This window comes from Ambystoma mexicanum, chromosome 10 (assembly GCF_040938575.1).
Source record: "Ambystoma mexicanum isolate Mex_15411 chromosome 10, UKY_AmexF1_1, whole genome shotgun sequence".
Taxonomy (NCBI): Eukaryota; Metazoa; Chordata; class Amphibia; order Caudata; family Ambystomatidae; genus Ambystoma; species Ambystoma mexicanum.
The window spans coordinates 298,205,262-298,219,625 of record NC_090932.1 but is presented as its reverse complement, the minus strand read 5'-3'; the positions used below and the strand labels follow the sequence as shown (position 1 = coordinate 298,219,625).

Below are 14,364 nucleotides of genomic sequence, written 5' to 3'. Positions count from 1 at the left end.
GCTTTTATTGGTTGCAAAATGTTCTCGAAGTATCCCCAATTTGGCAGTTTTGTCCAGAGAATTTCCCTGTCTACCCGAACGAACACCTGCTTTAAGTCTATGAACGCCAGATGTTTCTTCACTTTGGCTTTAATGGCGTTCAATTTAAGGAAAGACAGCAGAAATAAGTTTAATTCAGTGCCAATGCCTTTTGGGACGCCTGTTTGGCTGGTGTCTATGATGGAATTTCTGGCCGCCCACTCAGTCAAATTTATTTGCAGGTCTGATGCAAATATTTTCCCGATTGTATCAAGCAAGGCAATGGGCCTGTAGTTTGCCAGGTCTTCTCTCTTCCCTTTCTTGAATATCGGTACTATGATACTATTGGTCCATGATCCTGGCAATGTTTTTTTCTTATGTATGTTCCCGAAGATCAGATTGATTAGTACTGCCCATTTCGTCGAGTCTTTTTTAAGATGTAAGTTTGTTACCCATCAGGGCCTGCTGCTGACGAGGCTTTTAATTTTTTTATTTTCTGCTCTATTTGCTCTTCAGTCATAAGAGTATTCCAAGTAAGACTCCTATTAATTTTCGCATCCTTTATTGTAGGCAGCTGACTTCCAAAGACCTTAGAGTAATGATTTACCCAATTTCGTTCTGTCACGCTGCTTTCCAACCGGCTTTGTTGATTCAATGTTTGGTTGTTGATTATTGGCCATAACTCTCTTGAGTTGGATTGGGTGAGGGCCCTCAGCATTTGTTCTCCTTGTTCCTGATCTCGCTGCTGGCGAAATCTTATTATTCAGTTTTTATAGTATTGTTTCTGTTGTTTGAACTTTTGTGATTGAAGAACACCAATAAAGGCTTTCTTTATTTGTTTCAGATCTAGTCAAGAACAGTTAATCTAAGCATATATTGGAAAGTAGTTCGATTATGGGTTTTAATGTAAGCTAAATTATGAATGGAATGGTTTTCTAGTAGATATTTGTACAGTATATGAATTGAGTAATGTTACGTTCCCTTTTATTTCTGTAGTAAGATAAGTTTAACAGTTTACATTTATACCAGTAATACACTCAATAAAAAACAGTGAACAAATATTTATAATGAATGCTATTGGTGCCATTAAATGCAAGTGGCATTGAAATACACATTTTCATATTGAACCATATTATGTCTATGTAGCATAGGGACACAGTGCTACTTGCACAACCTACCGAAGCAGAATAATTGGCAAATGTTTTTTCATTTGCATCTAGGGCAGATTAAAGTTAAAGGTGTAGCTCGTAACTGAACCCAGACTAAAAATCAAAGTGTTTAATATCTGTGCAAGAGTAGAGAAGGTACACACTAGATCATTCCATGGTCACTCTATTGCATAATATTATGGCATTATGCCGTAAACGACATATTTCTCTTTTCCTCAAAGTGAGAAATGCATTGCCATAGTTCACACAGGACCGGTATAATGGTCATTGTAATATTGTTTTAATTTGTTTAACTGATGTTTTCCAAAAGAATGTCTCTTTTATTTCTGTTACCATATTTTTGTTGTTTTTTAACAATACGTAAAATATGGTTTTAATTAACAATATTTTTGTATGAGAGCTGCGTTGCTTACCAATCTGTAAAGAAAGAAAGAGCTCATTTTCCACAGGAGGGTTGAGGCCTACGTCCTTCCTCTCCATCTATTAGCTTGGACGCTTCATTTCTGAGGATGCGTCAGGCTCTCCTAAGGCAAATTAGAAGTTCTGTAGGTGGCTAGAAAAAAATCCACTTGTGCACAATGCAAAAGTAGTTAAGACTTGGACTGGTATGTTACCCTGATCTCACCTTTGGACCATATATTATCATTAATCATCAGCTTGGTCAGATTTGGTAGCCACCCACAGTCCTCAACGACATACCTTTCTGTGATAGGATTGTACAGCAGATACAGAACACTTCACCCTGACTTACCTGTTTTTTAACAGGCACTGTGACAGCCTCCTGCATTTTTCCTCCAAGTAAAGCCTCTTACCTTCTTAGGGATACAAATGCTATAGCGCTTTTGCCTCACAAGCCTTGCAAAGCAATGGCTACAGTGGATCTATAATGGGTTGCTGGAACATGACTCAGTTTTATCAATAATGTTCATGCTCTTTCAGTGATTGCAAGTTATAAAGAGTTTCCTAAAGGACCAAGTGGTGCAACATATGCATCACTCTTTCCTTCCCAAAGTTGATTCTGAATTCTATATTAATTTAGGAAATCCCCCATCTTATTTTGCTAATCTCTGCACTGAGTGCTAAAGGATGTGTATGATTTGGAAGTGTGTACCTGTGTTTAGATCGCCAGAGACATCTCAGAATTTCAGTTAGACTCTTTTCTACCTCAGATTACTCTGTTCCATAACTGGTTGATGAGAGCTGACAAACTGGCTCACAGCGACCAATACCTTTATACAGCTTATACAATGTGCACATAGTTAGAAAAAGTTGCACTTCAACTTTCACATCTTTGCTGTTCTCACAAAGCTGACTGGTTAGAATAAGTCATAGATAGACATATGTTAGTTGGACATGATTGGAGCAAAACAGACTTACCCTCTCCCGGTTTGTTCCCCCTCAGTGTGGCTCCACCCCACAAACTATTTGCAATTAGTAATACCATAATTGTGCTGACCTCCAGATCTTTATTCATCTGCCATTGGTCACCACCACAAAGGAAGGAACACGAGACACCCTGATTTAAGGGAAGGGAGACATTCACACAGCACCTACCCGATGATAAACCTGGCAAACATTGTTGTGGACACACGGTTTACTTGTTGCTTTTCAGGGACATCAAATCTCACCATTTGATTGGCTCTTCTCGAAGTGTCCCTTTATTCCACATCATTATTCACGATTTCAAACCGCCTTTGGTGTTATGTGAGTGCCTCCCCGGATAAGGTCAATTTCCCCAGCTGCCACGAGTAACCGTGGGACTGGATCACCAACCTTGATTGTATCGTCCAGTGCTGTTCCCAGCAATGGCAGCGTGCTGGGGACAAAGAGCCATAATTCAGCTTCCCCCACCCCTCGGCCGCTGCGTATTTGCTGTGTGTTCACACTGGCCTGTTGTGAAAGGCCCACCTATGGCATCCCCAGGCAGAGCGCTTATCTGTGTTTTCGCTTCCTTGCACTTATGCAGCAGGTTTCCTTGAGTCCATGTTGTTATGTATACAGTGTGTCCCCCCCCCTTGTTCCCCTCCATGTTTGGTCCCTGGGGCTGGGTACAGCTTGATATGATATGATATGTCATTTATAATGCGCCTTGTCACAAGTGTTGTTAGGCGTGACAGGACAAGGGGGGAAGACAGAGGGAGGACAAGACAAACGATCTTACTAGGCCTTGTGTCATTCAGATCGTGCAAGTGCAACAGCGCAAAAGTGCAGGGGGAACAGAGAGGGGAAAGTGCCAGGGAGAGGGAAGGGAAGTGCAATCGGGGCATCATTGCTCTGAGTAAGTTCAGCCAGGGCAGCGCCGCTCTGGGTAAGTGCAAGGAGGCAGAGGGCTGTAGAGTGTACAGTTACAGCCCCTAAGTAAACAGTAGGCTCGGAGGCAGTGCAGGGGAGACTGATCATGGAGGAGTTTGGTACTCAGTGAGACTCTGGGGGTAGCCAAGCAACCAGTCGGGGCAGCAGACAGGTAGGGCAGCAGGGGAGAGAGAGAGAAAACAGAGGAGAAAATGAGGGTCTTGAGCAGCTTCTGGAATTTCAGGTGGTCCGGCTCAGGTTTAAGAGGGTCAGGGAGGCCTCAGACTGGGGCACCTGCACAGGAGAGAGATATACCCCCCACACTCTGCCTGGAGAAGCGTCTGACCCTCAGAGAGTTGGAGGTAGCTGAGCGAAGGGCTCGAGAAGAAAGGTATTTTGGGAGAGAGAGTTGGATATAGTGCAGGCTGTGGCCTCAGAAATCCTTGTGGATGATGCAGAGGGTCCTGAACCTGATCCTTGCAGTCACTGGGAGCCAGTGGAGAGATTTCAGGGCTGGGGAGATACAGTCCCTGGGCTTGAGGCCAATAATAAGTCTTTCAGTCCTGGTCTGGATTAGTTTAGAGGGCAGAGAGTAGTGGAAGGCAGATTGAGAAAGAGGCTGTTGCAGTAGTCCAGTTTAGAGAGAACCAGGGCTCTGGAGACAGTGAGCTTCTGGGGGAAAGTAAGAAAAGGAAGAATACCTCTGAGGTGGTGCAGCTGGTAGTGGGCCTTCTTAGCAAGGTCTGTGATGTGAGGAGAGAAGAAGAAAGTGGAATGTATACAGTGTGTCCCCACTTGTCCCCCTCCAAGCTTGGTCCCCGGGGCTGGGTACAGCTTCCAGTGACCCTTTGTCCCTCTCTTGAAGGTGTGCTGGTCTATCCCCCTTATTCCCGCATTTGGTAGATGCGGCTCTCTGCCTGGCACTGAATTAGCACCTTCATTGCATAACCTTGGCTTGCAGGTTGAATATGTTTCTTTGCTGCAGGCCAACTATCTCCTGAGCTATTTTACACATGGTTAAGAACTTACCGCTATTTCTGAAACATCTATATTAATCCACTTAATTATATTATTTGGATTGGGAATTGTGGGATTGGAACCTGTAATCTTCAGATTTCTTACACAGGTCATCAGCAAATTAATAAGCGCCTAAAGAAAATAACACTTCCAATAGCGACTTCATAAGCTATTGTTTCAGTTCAATGGTTTTCAACTGCAAAATATAGAGGAGATCAGAGATCCAGTCAAAGAATTATGAGTTATGCATCAGCTCACCCTCCCCAGCAAACCACCAGATGAAAGGCTGTCTTTCCAGCATGAAAGGCAGGGACTTTGTTTGCACTTTAACACCTTTGTTCTGCCTGTATTCAATCAAAAAAGTGACAGCAGGATTTGTTTAATGATCCTTTTAAAGGATAAACATGACATGCCTGAATGATTCCAGGCACAACTTCAAAGCAGTACTTAATGTATTTGTTGTAGGGGAAACTATTCAGCTTCGAGTGATAATTAAGTATAATATCTAATTTTCAGCCGGAATTCGGCCGAATACTTACTCGAAGCCGAATTTTGGTACATCCCTGGCTCTGCGGGATGGGCCTATTCAGGTGAGTCTACAGTCATGTTTTAGATCTATGTGCTGTGCCACAGAAGTTCTCAATTGCATGCCAGTCTGGTCCTGCCCACAAAGATAGTCAAGCACTCAGAATACCAGCCAATTATTCTCAGAAAAAGAGTAAGACTACTATAGCTTGCTAGATAGTTTCATGTTTCCTTGAGTGCTGCATGGTCAAGAAACTTACCCCGAAGAACGGTTTGCATGCTGATGGCATTACTGCTCATGCTCTTCAAAGACCTTTCATAGACGTGTTTTTTGATGTAATGTGCAGGGCTGTTACAGGTCGGCCAGGCTGTTCTTAAGAACATTGTTTGTTGCTTGCTTGTTCTCTTCCTCTTTTGCTATGGATAGGTTTAGTTATCTCCCTTGAGTATGGAGCATTGGGTGCTGGGACATAGTAGTAAGTACACGCTACTAACTGTTGTGTACGCCTAGTACAGAGAACCCTACCCTCAAAATGACTCTACCTCAGGGCCCATAAAATGTGGATGAGCACCTGCAATTCAATCTGCAAAGAGGAGTAATGAAGGACGGATTAGCAAAGCCAGAGTGCACGCAAGGCAGCAAATTCAAGCATGGAAGGAATTGACGCAATTTGTTTTCTTTCTAATTCTGTGCAAAAGTTTGGCTCCCATTACAGTGGAATACATGAGTATGGTGGAAAGTTCACTATGGGCTGGGACATTACCTACAGTGAGCAACGTGCACTAAGCAGCAAAAACGTGGTCACTGACCAGGGTGGGCAGTAGACCTTACGTGAGGCAGTAACTATTAAAAACTGTATCCATGCCAAGTGTGATCCGACCTAAGGGTCACTAGCTAGTGGAAGGGAGAAGAGCCTTGGAGAAAGTAATCAGGTATTTCTGCAAGGAACAAACAAAAACAGTAACCTAGTATTGACTAATGTGTCCCACTGGTTATAGGCTCCAGTAAACATAAGAAATAACACTGGCTTTGAGACTTCAAATAGTGGCGCTGTATACCCAGGAATGAAAGCATAATAGTGTACAGACAACGCTAGCTAGGAAAAAAACATGAATAGACAGCGAGACAGTCACAGCTTGCTCAGCACTTGCGCTACTAAATTCACTTCTGGAGTCAAATGTTCAGAGTGTAAGAGTGCCAAGTCCATTCCTGGCTGCATTGCTTCTGCTCATCCCAAGGACTAGTTTAGTGCCACTCATTCATGGGTTGGCCCAGTCAGATAGTAATTTGCGAATTCACAAGCACAGTGGAAATAGGATACATTAACATATTGTTGCCCAATATCATTGTTTGCACAGCATGTGGAATAGCATTTCCGATTTATTCTGTGCAATGTATTTTTCACCAAATGGAATGAGCGTTCATGTGTTCTCAGAGAAAATGTTGCTTTAATAGCTACCACTTAGCTAATATACATGTTCATTACAAGATTCTCTTACCCTGCTATCTATTTACTTTGCTCCTCTGCACCGTGCCTTGTCCTCTTAAGCACAGAACCTGGGAGTCATCTTTGACTCCACCTTTTCCCTTCAAACTCATAGCTTGTCTTTTTCTTGCTCTTGCCTTTTTCATCTGTTTAATATCAGGAAAATGTGCCCTTTGCTCCCTTCTCTCCCAAAAAAACGCTGCATTAATCTCTGGTTCCTTCTCACATCTATTATTGCACCTCAATCTATGTTCACCTACCTTACTTTGTCTCTTTTCCCCTTCACTCTATCCTGCACTCAGCGGTCAGGATTCTGTTCGGTCTTCATCTCTATGCACACAATTCATCTTATCTTGCCCGCCTTAAATGGCTCCCCATTCACTGTTGTTGCAAATCTAATTTTCTTTGTCTTGTCTTCAAATGTATCCATGCTCTTGCCCCTATTTACCTTTGATTTCTCTGTATCAACCCACTCTGAATCTTTGGTCTTCTCAATTTCTTCTTTCTGTTCCTCACCAGCCTTGCGCTGCCTCTCTCTTTCGCTAATTTTAGCTTCTTGCCCGTAACATTTGGAATGCGCTCCCCTTTGAAATTCGCTCTTGCCCTTGTCTCTCTTTAAAAAACATCTCAACTCTCATCTACTTTATCTCTCCTACTCTTGAATAATGTGTACTCTTTTGGTCTCTGATCCCTGGTCTCTACTGTGACTGACCTTCCATTTTTATTGTACCAAATTCTTTTTTAAAGCGCTTTGGATAAAAGTGCTATATAAGCACCTTAAATAAATGAATAAATATCAAGCTTTGGGCTTTTACATTTAGAACTGACACATAGTTTTATCAGGCAATGTTGGATAATACATAAGGCTAGACTGTTGTTTGGATGGCTTGCTTCCACACTCAGTTAACTCAGGCTTGGGATTGGTCCATTATAGGATCGAAGTGGCTGGTATAGGTGAACTATTTCATTGCAGTGATTCTTCTTATCTTAGTGCTTAACAGTGTAACACACCTTCATTCATTGAGCTCATTCATCATCAAGGCCCTGATTTAGATTCTGCTCGCAAGTGGAGACATGATGATTCTCCCTAACTAGATAGGAATGGCAGAGGAGGGGGTTGATGTCTAAGACTGGGCAAAACCACTCTTTCTTATGGTCTTGTGAGCTTAGGCTTCTACACTCCATTACAGTGTTATGTCTCTTGCTCTGAAACGTCTAATGAAAGGACATTGGAACACAAAATATAAAAGAGTTTCTCGAGAGACATACTTCAGGTTTTTTTAATACTTTTTTTTGCTACTTTTTGGCTACGTGTATGGCTAGTTGTATTGCTTTGCTTTTGGATTGGTATTTTTGCAGTCTTTTTTTTCAATCCATCATTTTGCCCTGGGATAAGTTGCTGTTCCTTAGATCCACCTCCTCAAGTTGCTTTTGTTTATTTCTTTGTACCTCCTGGTTACCTTCCTGTATGTCTTTTATCATGGCATGTGTGTTGTTTGATGTCATCTCTTTAGTTGTGCCTTTAGAGAATGCATGGATATGCCATTTATGTTTCTAGATCATTGAGTCTGTGGTTAATGAATTCTCTTCCCTTGTGCCTCAGCAGAGTTTGTGGCTTGTTAACATTTCCTTTTTTCACGTACTGTGTCAGTTTGCAAAATTAAATTTGTTTCTTTGCAACATCTGAGACTTTGTGGCCAGCCTCACTGATTCCTTTCATTTTGGCAGAGCCTGATGGTGATGTCTCCAGACCAACGGAGATCCATGCAGCAAAATTCCCAAACAGAAGAGTCAGAGGAGGAGGAGGTGGAAGTAAAGCCCTACACACTGGAGGAGTTCGCCCAAACGTATTTCAGGTACAGACCACCCTGTGCTGGACATAGACTGCACTGACTACAACTGAGAGATGCCTATAGGCTGAGAAAGACAGACACTGCGATTTGCAGTGAGTTATGAAAATAGATGCCATGAGTCAGAAAGAGAGATTCAAAGAGGGGAACAGAGAGTGCAAGTGTACGAAGGACACTGTACAGAGAGACACGGCTATAGTGGAGGAGATATTATGGGGGGTGGAAAAGGTAACTTACTCAGTCTCATATGGTGGGGTAGAGCGCACCCGGATTTGTTACTTAGACACATCATTTGCTTTCACAACATCAAGGTAGCTTTTTGCCATGGATGAGCTGCCCTTTGAGCAGCCTGTTCAGGGTTGTATTCACAGTTAAAGACACACCCTGGATGCTATCTTCAAAATGTGTACATTCTAATCACTATAATTGGTTATTTGTAATGTGCTTAATACTCAGAGGTTTCTAAGCGCAGACCCGGGAATCGAACCTGTGTTGGTCCGCGTCCTATTGCTTTCAAGACGAGCATGTTGCCCCTGAGCTATCCTCCCAGCTTATGGCTGTACCTTGGTAGCTTTTAGGGTGGTCCAATAGTTTGCTGTGTTTCTTGCTATCAATTCAACAACTCAGCTGTGTGTGTGTTCATACTGAACTCTGTTGCTGAGATTCAATTTCCTGGGGAATTTCCTTAAGTAGCTGTCATTACACCTCTGTGACGAATTGACTTCTTCCGTGCTAGAGGTAGTGATCAGGCAATAGTACATTTGCTGTTCTTGGCGGTTTGACAATAGTGAACCACGCTTCTAAGCGCTGTGCTGACGGTTCGATTTGAACTCAAAGGCGGCAGTCGCGATAGTCCAGATGGCAATCTTCATATCCTGTGGGAATGCCCCCAGATCCAGCATTTCTGGCGATTATGTTGTGATAAACTAGCAGGAGTGTTGGGGAGGGAGCTACCGCTAGACCCCAACCTGCTACTGTGGGTATCAGAGAGGAAGGACCGACTAATCGATATGAGAAGCTCTTTCTATCTACAACAACTGGCTGTTCTAGTGCAACATTGCTAAATTGTGGGGGTCCCATAAAAGTCTCCACTTTGTGCAGTGGGTTAATGATGTGGATATGTGTGTGGCCATGGAACAACGTATATGTACGGGTCAGGGGGTGTCCTGAGAAGGCTGGAAAGACCTGGTGCAAATGGGAAGAAGGGAATTGACAAAGTGTATTGTATAAGATGTCCAGACAGTGGATTTGATGGTAACTGACATATATGGGTATGGAATGCGGGTAATAACAATAATACTGCTGTGTGATGATGAATTGTATCTTTTGTTGAAAAATGTATAAAACTGTTATATGGAGAAAAAAATGTTGAGTTGGGGGGGGCCAATGGAAAATTGCTGCGATTCAAAGAGATGCTCGGGTGATGCGAATCATGGAGATCAGCAGGTTTGGTTTGACAGTCGAGGTTTGACAGTAGACATGCTGATTTCAGGATGCCCAAAGTGAATCGGTTCAATGCTGTGCTCGAAGGAAACGGTTTGTGAGGAATACCAAGGTTGATTCGACCGTTGACGGGATCAACAACGAAAAGGCTGGAGGTTTGAACTGTGGTTCAAGGGTTGAAGGTCCATCGATGCAACTTTGTATGAGCAGTGATGCACTTCAGCGGGTGCAGCAGTGAATTTGTTTGAAAATGCCGTACTGCGGTTCAAGGGACGGTGAGTGCCAAAGGCAGCTCCAGAGGGACTGGTTGATTTGAATGGGGTTGAATGCCCTCAAATCCTGGCTATCTTGGCTCTCAGAAGCTGTGAGTCTAACTCCAGGCTCTCACGGGCAAGAGTAGTCCTTGTTCTCAGGCTCCCAAATATGGGCAAGCCTGGCACATACCTGATGGGGTCATTGAGCACTGTGAGGTCCTGGGCTGCACTGTGGATGGCAGACAGGCAGGTCTTTCTCCAGCAGCAGGACACCCCCAATGTGCTCTGGGAATGGTTAGGGAGCAGAGGTTCCCTCTCCCTTGAACAATCTGTATTTACCTCACAACTAAAGGACTTTGGAAAGGACTGCTCTCCCAACAGGCTCCAAACAAATTCTTATACAAGGCTTGAAGTTCATAGATGAATCAAAGAAGTAATGGGAGACCCTTTCTCTTAAGGTCAAAAGTCTACAGTTTATTTGACTAAAGTAAGCCTGCTTTAGGGGTCCAATCACTATCCTTGGGTTAAGCAGACTTTATCTTATGACATCATACCCTAAGTACTTTTTGTTAGAGAAAGTAGAGAGGAGAAGAAGGAAGAGAGAGAAAGAGAGAAAACAAGATGGTGGCATCTTCTCCAACTGGTTTGAGCTCCCCGTCTTCACTAAATTTGCCTCCTCCCCCTGTCATCAAAGTCCTGTTTGGTATGCAGCACCTTGCTGTGAGGCTACTACTTTTGGGATGGGTGTGCCCTTTGATTCTTTCTCCCCAGGCCAACTACTGTTGGGAGGGTGGCTTACTGGAGAGAGGCATTACTTGGCAGTGCCAGTCTGTCTAATCAGCATACACATAACCCTTCCACAGCAAAGCTGGGCTTGCATTGCTGACATACGTATGATATCAGATTGATGTGGCTGTACTAAGTGTGAGAGGTGCTAGCCACTGTACCCTTATTCAGGTATGGCTTATATATAAAGTGTACAACTGCCATCAGCATAGTAACTTTCATAGATATGTTGTTTTAGGAACAGGGGTACATGTCTTAAATGCAGCACCTGCGATGCAGAGACTTGACTGTCACTTTACTGTCACTGCGATCGCTGAATCTGCTCTGTGCCACTTGAGAGCAGGCACTACTGATCAGGGTTCTGATTAAACAGGGCACAGGTGTATACTACGCTTTTGGGATGTCACTTATGAAAGGGAGATCTGGTTAGCAGATCACACTTTTTGAGATGGAATTACCTGCCTCATATTATTAATCTATATTAATAAAAGTCAACATTTGTTTGTGGGTGTGTGGCTTGGCAAATCGTTCTTTCTTATACAATTTCACACTGTTTCACCAATCTGCACCAAATGTTGCATAGTTACATGTTAGGACCCTCCAGACATTATTGGCCACATGCCATTTGGACACCACACCACTTTCTCTGGATTTCAGCAAAAGTCGAAATTCATTTGTGGGTTTTGTGGTTTGGCGAAGTGTTGTTCCTTATACAATTCCATAACGTTTCACCAACCTGCACCAACCTTTGCATAGCTACCTGTTTGGACCCTCTGGACATTACTGGCTACATGACATTTGGACACCCCACCTCTTTCCCCAGATTTCAGCACCTTCACAAATGAGACAGTTGCCTGTAATCGGCAAAGATCAATGTGGTCGTAGACGGACCAGTCTCGACACAAGGGACAAAACTCACGGTTTCCGAGGTATTTGCACTACAATGCACTGCAACGAACTTCACCACACCAGGGTGAGGCAACAGGTGGGAAGAGAGCACAGAAGGTTCTAGTATGAAGCAGCACACCAACTCTCGCCTTCCCCCAATGTCTGCTCCGTGGTATGTCAGCAAGCCAAATGCTTCCATTCTCAGTGCAGTTTACTTCAGGGTCCAAAGCACATCAAGCGATAAGTGAATCGTAACAGCGATGTACAGGATCATTGATTTTCAACATAGCATGAGAGTGTTATCATGTCTGTCTACAGAACCCGTTCAGAGAATGGGTACTTTTTGATAGTTAATAATAAATTTAAAAAAGCCTGGCCTTCTACACCCTTGACAGATGGCAATACCTCACAACTCCATTCACCTTTTTGGTTCTACTTATACACAAATGGTTTCAACCATTTCCATGTTTGCTTTCTCTTCATTTTCATTGAATTTGCTCCCATCATAATCAAAAAGAACAAGAAGGCTGATGTGTTATCTCTTCTATGTGCAGCTGCTAAATCTGAAGAACAATGACTACTGCGCTAAAGCTGACCCATCCTCTTGCAGTCTGTACTTCCTCCTTTGCCCTGCCCGTGGTCTGTTTTGGTATACCACCCTTTGGAGACTGGGCACATGGAGTGACGCATAGCATATTCCCAGGACTTTGAGAACATGCAACATATGCATGGATTAACAGATTGAAATGGTCAATCAAGAAATATTTGAATGATATAGTAAAATGACTTTATGTGGATAAATGACTGGAATGCAAATGCAATCCTTACCTATGAAGGTACGCCACATGAATTCACCATGTCTTTCTCGATGGTCATCACTTTTCCAATACTTGGGATTTAAATCCGCACGCGGGAATACCTACTACTACAAAATGTTACTATATATTAGTACCCGGCAGGGGTGTGACTTTTTCCTCCCAGCTAATGGGAAGGCTCAGAGCGGGGGCATTACCCCTCAGGGCTGGAGGATGCCCTCTCCGCCTGTGGGGAACAAGGTAAGCCCCCTGCTGCAACCCCCAACTCTTTTTGTCAGAGAATGCACTCCCTCCCGCTCCTACCCCACTTACCTTCTCTGTTCTGGTCCTGCACTGGGAACAGGAGTGTTTACAATGTAAGTACAATTACATTATTTCCTTTTTTTTTTCATAGCTGTTTTTGAGCAAAATGCTCTGCCCAAAAAGTTATTTTTTCCCTCTAGTCATCTGGTCATGCAGCTGTCCACAATGGCAGGATGACTTTGCCAAATGTAGAGCGGACAACATGACTCAACACACATAGAATAAAACAGAGATGGAGTGAGACAGAGGAAGAGAGACAGCTCAGAGAAAGCAAGCGCTAGATTGACATATGATATGATATGCTGGGTACTGTTAGGATTCAATGTTTTTTGCTGAACATTATTTATTTATTGGCTAGGACAATGTCTTGTGTGGACTGAAAAAGGTTTAGCTTTGTTTACTGGATGGTTCAGCTGTGAGTGTGTAGTAGATGCCAAAGCAGAAAATATGAGTCAAGTGATGGAACGGGATTGAACAATCCTAGTATGATTTTGTTACCATTGTATCACATTTGTTTTTGTGATAGCCAGATGGAGGTGTGCCACTTCAGACAACTTTAACTTATCTGAAACTTGAATTAGTTATTTTGAGATAGGGGAAGCAACTGTCTGAAAAATAGCATTTGTTTGCATTGAATAGTCTTTTTGTAATGTTTACATGCAACTTGCAATTTTCCTGCCGAGAGAGTGGAGTTTACGCTTCTCAGTGAGGAAGCTGGGGGGACTTGATTTGGTGCAGAGGTCGATTGTCTTTGTAGATGAGGTCTATGCCTCCACCTTGTTTGTCTGTTCTGTCATTGCGGATGATGTAGTAGCTGGTTGGGATAGCGATAGATAATGCAGGACCAGATGTGGGGGTTATACAATGGCCCCACAGCAACGGTGGACACTAATGGGCACACTGTTAGGACAGTTTTTCTAAAGTTCAACTAAGGGCTTCAAAAAACCATATCTGAGGCAGTACAAAACTCCACTCTTAGTATAAGGCTGTACCACCTGAGAACATTTGGCAGCGTAGACAGAGCAGCCTTGCATACCTTAGGATGGAGTCAGGGCTCTATTTTTGGTACAAATAAATTGTAGCATACATATGATCCAAAGAAACACTGAAAGACTATGGGCCTCATTACGACCCTGGCGCTGACGGAATGAAGGGGGCCGGTACGGGACCGGCCCCCTTCATTCCGTCAGGGCTGATTACGAGGTTCCCTTTGCGGGACCCGGATCAGACGTCTGGTAAATCCAGACGTCTTTTCCGGGTCCCGCGAGGGGAAGAGGGAGGTAACAATGGGACACTTGTAAGTGCCCGTTGTTACCTCCCTCCCCATTCCCATTGAGCCCATGGGGGCTCAAATGGGAATGGGGAATGGTTCCTGCAAGGAGGATTTACCAGGTCCTCCTATGTCGGAATGACCCGGTAAGTCCCCATTGCAGGAACCCGGTAATGGAGCCTGGTTTGGAGGCTGCCATGGTGCTAGTAGCACCATGGCTACCTCCAAACTCGTAATGAGGCCCCAT

General features: G+C 43.6%; 1 protein-coding gene across 1 annotated transcript in view; it reads left to right on the top strand.

The window, feature by feature from the left end:
- The window catches only part of MYO7B (myosin VIIB), a 1,466,289-nt gene that overhangs the window by 1,108,938 nt on the left and 342,987 nt on the right, over nt 1-14,364 (top strand). The window contains exon 36 of the mRNA XM_069617875.1: nt 8,237-8,364. Coding sequence (XP_069473976.1) covers nt 8,237-8,364 — 128 coding nt within the window. The remainder of the gene's footprint in view (nt 1-8,236; nt 8,365-14,364) is intronic.